Genomic DNA, 3,813 nt, shown 5'->3' with positions numbered 1-3,813 from the left:
AACAGTTATATTGAAGTACTATAAAATTAAAGTGTATTATAGTTCAATACATTCTTTACAAAGGAAATAAATAAAAAGATTTCAAATTAAAGAAATTTATGAATTGATTTGTATTTGTACAAAGATTTTTTATTGAATTATATGTCAATACATTAGACCTCTATGACCATAAAAACCATCGACCTCATTTCAAAGGACAGTTTAAAACTCAAAAACACTTCTCACTACAGCATCTTTCCTGGTAAACTACCTAAAACTCAACGTCTCCTTGCAAGAGAATTATAGTGCATTTCCAACAAATCATCAAGTGAGACCAAGGACCAGCCATTATCCTTTTGGGCAAAAACTTTCTGGTGAAGTGATTCAACTATTACACTTATGTTACCCAAGCCATATATCTGTTGACCATTATGCATTCTTCCAGGCTTGGGCTTGAATACCATCTCATACTGCTGTGCATAGGCCTCAACTACCTCCTTCAAACTCATCTCAGGAACACCATCTATCGGGGCTATAGCTGGCTGTTGTGCATGTGCGGCTACTCTCTGCTGAGCCTCAAACTACCTCTACTCAAGCACCTTAAGATATGTAACATTCTCTCTCAAACCATGTTGCACTACTGGTACATGGTCAGCAGCCTAAACTATCATCTCAATACCACAGTTAAGTTGATTGTGGATGCTTTCATTAGCCAAAAGCTCCTGTGGCAGAAGCCCTTTCCAACCCATGTGCCAATTTTTTATCTACTCAAAGTTGGGTTTTGAACACAACTAATGATGCAAAACCTGCAGCCACTTTACAAAGAAAATTTTCTCCCTCAAATCAACCATGAGATGACTGGGAATTGAAAAGGCCCAAGACATAACTGTTGAGTTATATCAGCACTCAAAGATCAAAACAAAGAAAATTTATGTTTGAAAGATGAAAAAAAGAAGTAAAAACTCAAGTTGGTTGAGAGAAAAATTGAAAACTCTTAATTACTACAATAAGCAACATTACAATATACATAAGTAGTTTTATTACATTGGAAGAAAACAAAACATTGCTTGTGCTTGTATCCAAGCTATAAAATCAGCTTAATGGTAAGCTAAGAGGCTACTAAATCAGCTAAGTACATGACTAACCTTAGTAAAAGAAAAATTACAATCAAACTAAAAATAAGTCACATGTTACAAAAAATTTTAATAACCAAATTGCACATTGGACATTTGCATGTTGCTGCATTGTTGCCAACTTTCAACACTCCTCATTGGCTACTAAGCAGCAGACGCCAATTTTTTCTCAAATATTCAAACCTTGCATTAGCGAGTGGCTTGGTTAGAATGTCCACAAACTAAGCCTTATAACTGTAATGAATCAAATTGACTTCCCTTGATAGTTATGACTCCCTTACAAAATGATACTTGATCTTGAAGTGCTTGGTCTTGCCATGAAACACAGGATTTTTGGCAATAGAAATAGCAGACTGGTTGTCCACTTTGATCTTTGTTGTTTCCTTTTGATCAGCATTCAAGTCACTCAAAAGTTTTCTAAGCCAAATGGCTTGATTAACAGTAGTAGCAGCTGCAATGTACTATGCTTCTCAGTGGATTGTGCTACTGTTTGTTGTTTCTTAGAAGTCCAACAAAAGACCCTTGAACCTAGAGTGAAATAAATACCCCGATGTATTTTTCATATCATCGGCTGATCCTGCCCAATCACTATCTGAGTAACCAAGCAACTTCAATTCTTCAGCCTTCTCAAATTTCACTCCAAAGTTGAGAGTTCCTTTGACATATCTTAGAACTCTTTTAGCTACTTTGAAGTAAGCAATATTGCTACAGTGCATAAACCTTGATAGAAGGCTCATTCCATACATGATGTCTGGCATTGTTACTGTCAAATAGAGCAGACAACCTACGAGACTTCTGTAGCCCTTCTTATCTACTCGTTTATGGTCACTTTTGCAGAAAATTTTTTCTCTTTGTACCATAGGAGTGCTAGCAGGTTTGCAATTTGTCATGCAAAACTTGTTTAGAATCTTCAATGTAAATGTTTGTTGACTCATAAAAATCCCATGCTCATTCTGATTCACTTCCATGCTAAGAAAGTAAGTCATCAAGCCTAGATCAGTCATCTCAAAAACATCTTGCATCTATTTTTTGAACTCCTCAATCAGTTCACTTTTGCTACCAATAACCAGTAAATCATTCACATATAAGAATACAATCAATAAGGTCTCATTCTCAACCTTTTTGACATAGAGAGTAGGTTCACTGACACTTTTCTCAAAGTCAAGCTTTGATAGATATGTGTCAATTCTGTCATACCAGGCCTTGGAGCCTGCTTTAAGCCATACAAGGCCTTTTTAAGCTTGTAAACCTTATGTCCTTCACCACATAACTTGAAACCATCTGGCTTCTCAACAAAGATCTCTTCTTTGAGAAATCTATTCAAGAAAGCATATTTGACATCCAGCTGGTGCTTTTTCCATAGCTTTTGAATAGCTAAGGCAAATAGCAGCCTTATGGTGTCTAACCTTACAATTGGTGTAAAGGTTTTTGAAAAATCAATGCCATATTGTTGGCTATACCTCTTCACAACTAGCTTTGCTTTGTTCTTATTCAGGGACCCATCTGCATTGTGCTTGGTCCTGAACACCCATTTCACACTAATAATTTTTCTGTATGCTGGCCTATCAACCAGCTTCAATGTACCATTCTTATGAATCATTTCCGTTTCTGCCTCCATTGCTTCTTTCCAGCAATCCTCTTTTGCAGCGCTATCAAAGTTAAAAGGCTCAATAATGGTCATGTCACATCTTTGATAGATGTCTGTGATAGTTCTTATGCCTCTGATAGGTACATCATCATATTCTCCCTCAATTTCAACTTTATTCTCAACATGCTGCAAATCAAGATCTTGCTGGTCTCAGACAAGCTTGCATTTATTCCATCCCATTTTCAACAACCGCCCTCAATAAATTTCATATCTCTACTCATAACAATCTTTTTAATGGATGGATCAAAGACCCTATACCCTTTCTTTGTGCTACTATAGTCAACAAAAACTCTAGGCATGGACCTTCTTTCTAACTTGGTTCTCTTTTAAGTTGGCTCAAATGTGTAACATATGCAACCAAACACTTTCAAGTGTGAGACAGTAGGCTTGTGTCCAAACCAAACTTCAAATGGTGTTTTGCCTTTGACTTTATTTGTTGGCAATCTGTTGAGTAAATACATAGAAGTATTCACTGTCTCAGCCCAAAAAATGTTAGGCATTTTTCCTTCAAACAATAAACACCTGGCCATATCAAGAACAATTCTGTTCTTTCTCTAACAAGCACCATTCTGCTGTGGTGTGTAGATGGTGGTTAACTGATGTCAACTTCACCATAAATCTTCTGAAACTTTTGAGATACATATTCAGTCCCATTGTCTAACCTCAATACCTTCAGTTTACAACTTGCTTGATTCTCAGCTAAGGCATTAAACTTACAAAAGATATCAACCACTTCTGACTTTTGTTTCAAAAAATTCACCCAAAAAAATCTGGTGCAATCATCAATGAACAACTCAAAATACCTGCTGCCATTCAATGAAGAGGTCTTCATAGGTCCACAAATATTATTATGGACCAGTTGAAGCCTCTCGTAAGCTCTCCAAGCTTTGTTAACTGGAAAAGGTAATCTGGTCTGCTTGCCAAGCTGACAAACTTTACGTACTTCATTTTTAGGTTCAATATTGGATATGTCTTCAACTAGATTCATCTTATGTAGCAAACCAAGTGACTTGTAGTTCACATGCCCCAACCGCTTGTGCCATAAACATGACA

At 36.6% G+C, this 3,813-nt stretch overlaps 1 protein-coding gene across 1 annotated transcript; it reads right to left on the bottom strand.

The window, feature by feature from the left end:
* Positions 1-257: 257 nt before the first annotated feature.
* On the bottom strand, positions 258-2,134 carry LOC121208074 (uncharacterized mitochondrial protein AtMg00810-like). The gene is made up of 3 exons (XM_041078582.1): positions 1,659-2,134; positions 1,394-1,529; positions 258-545 (listed from the first exon to the last, which is right to left on the bottom strand). Exons 1-3 carry the CDS (start codon positions 2,132-2,134, stop codon positions 258-260), a joined length of 900 nt encoding a protein of 299 aa, XP_040934516.1.
* Between the last annotated feature and the right edge of the window lie 1,679 nt (positions 2,135-3,813).

The sequence above is a fragment of the Gossypium hirsutum genome, chromosome A10, assembly GCF_007990345.1.
Source record: "Gossypium hirsutum isolate 1008001.06 chromosome A10, Gossypium_hirsutum_v2.1, whole genome shotgun sequence".
Taxonomy (NCBI): domain Eukaryota; kingdom Viridiplantae; phylum Streptophyta; class Magnoliopsida; order Malvales; family Malvaceae; genus Gossypium; species Gossypium hirsutum.
This window is presented reverse-complemented; position numbering and strand designations above follow the sequence as displayed.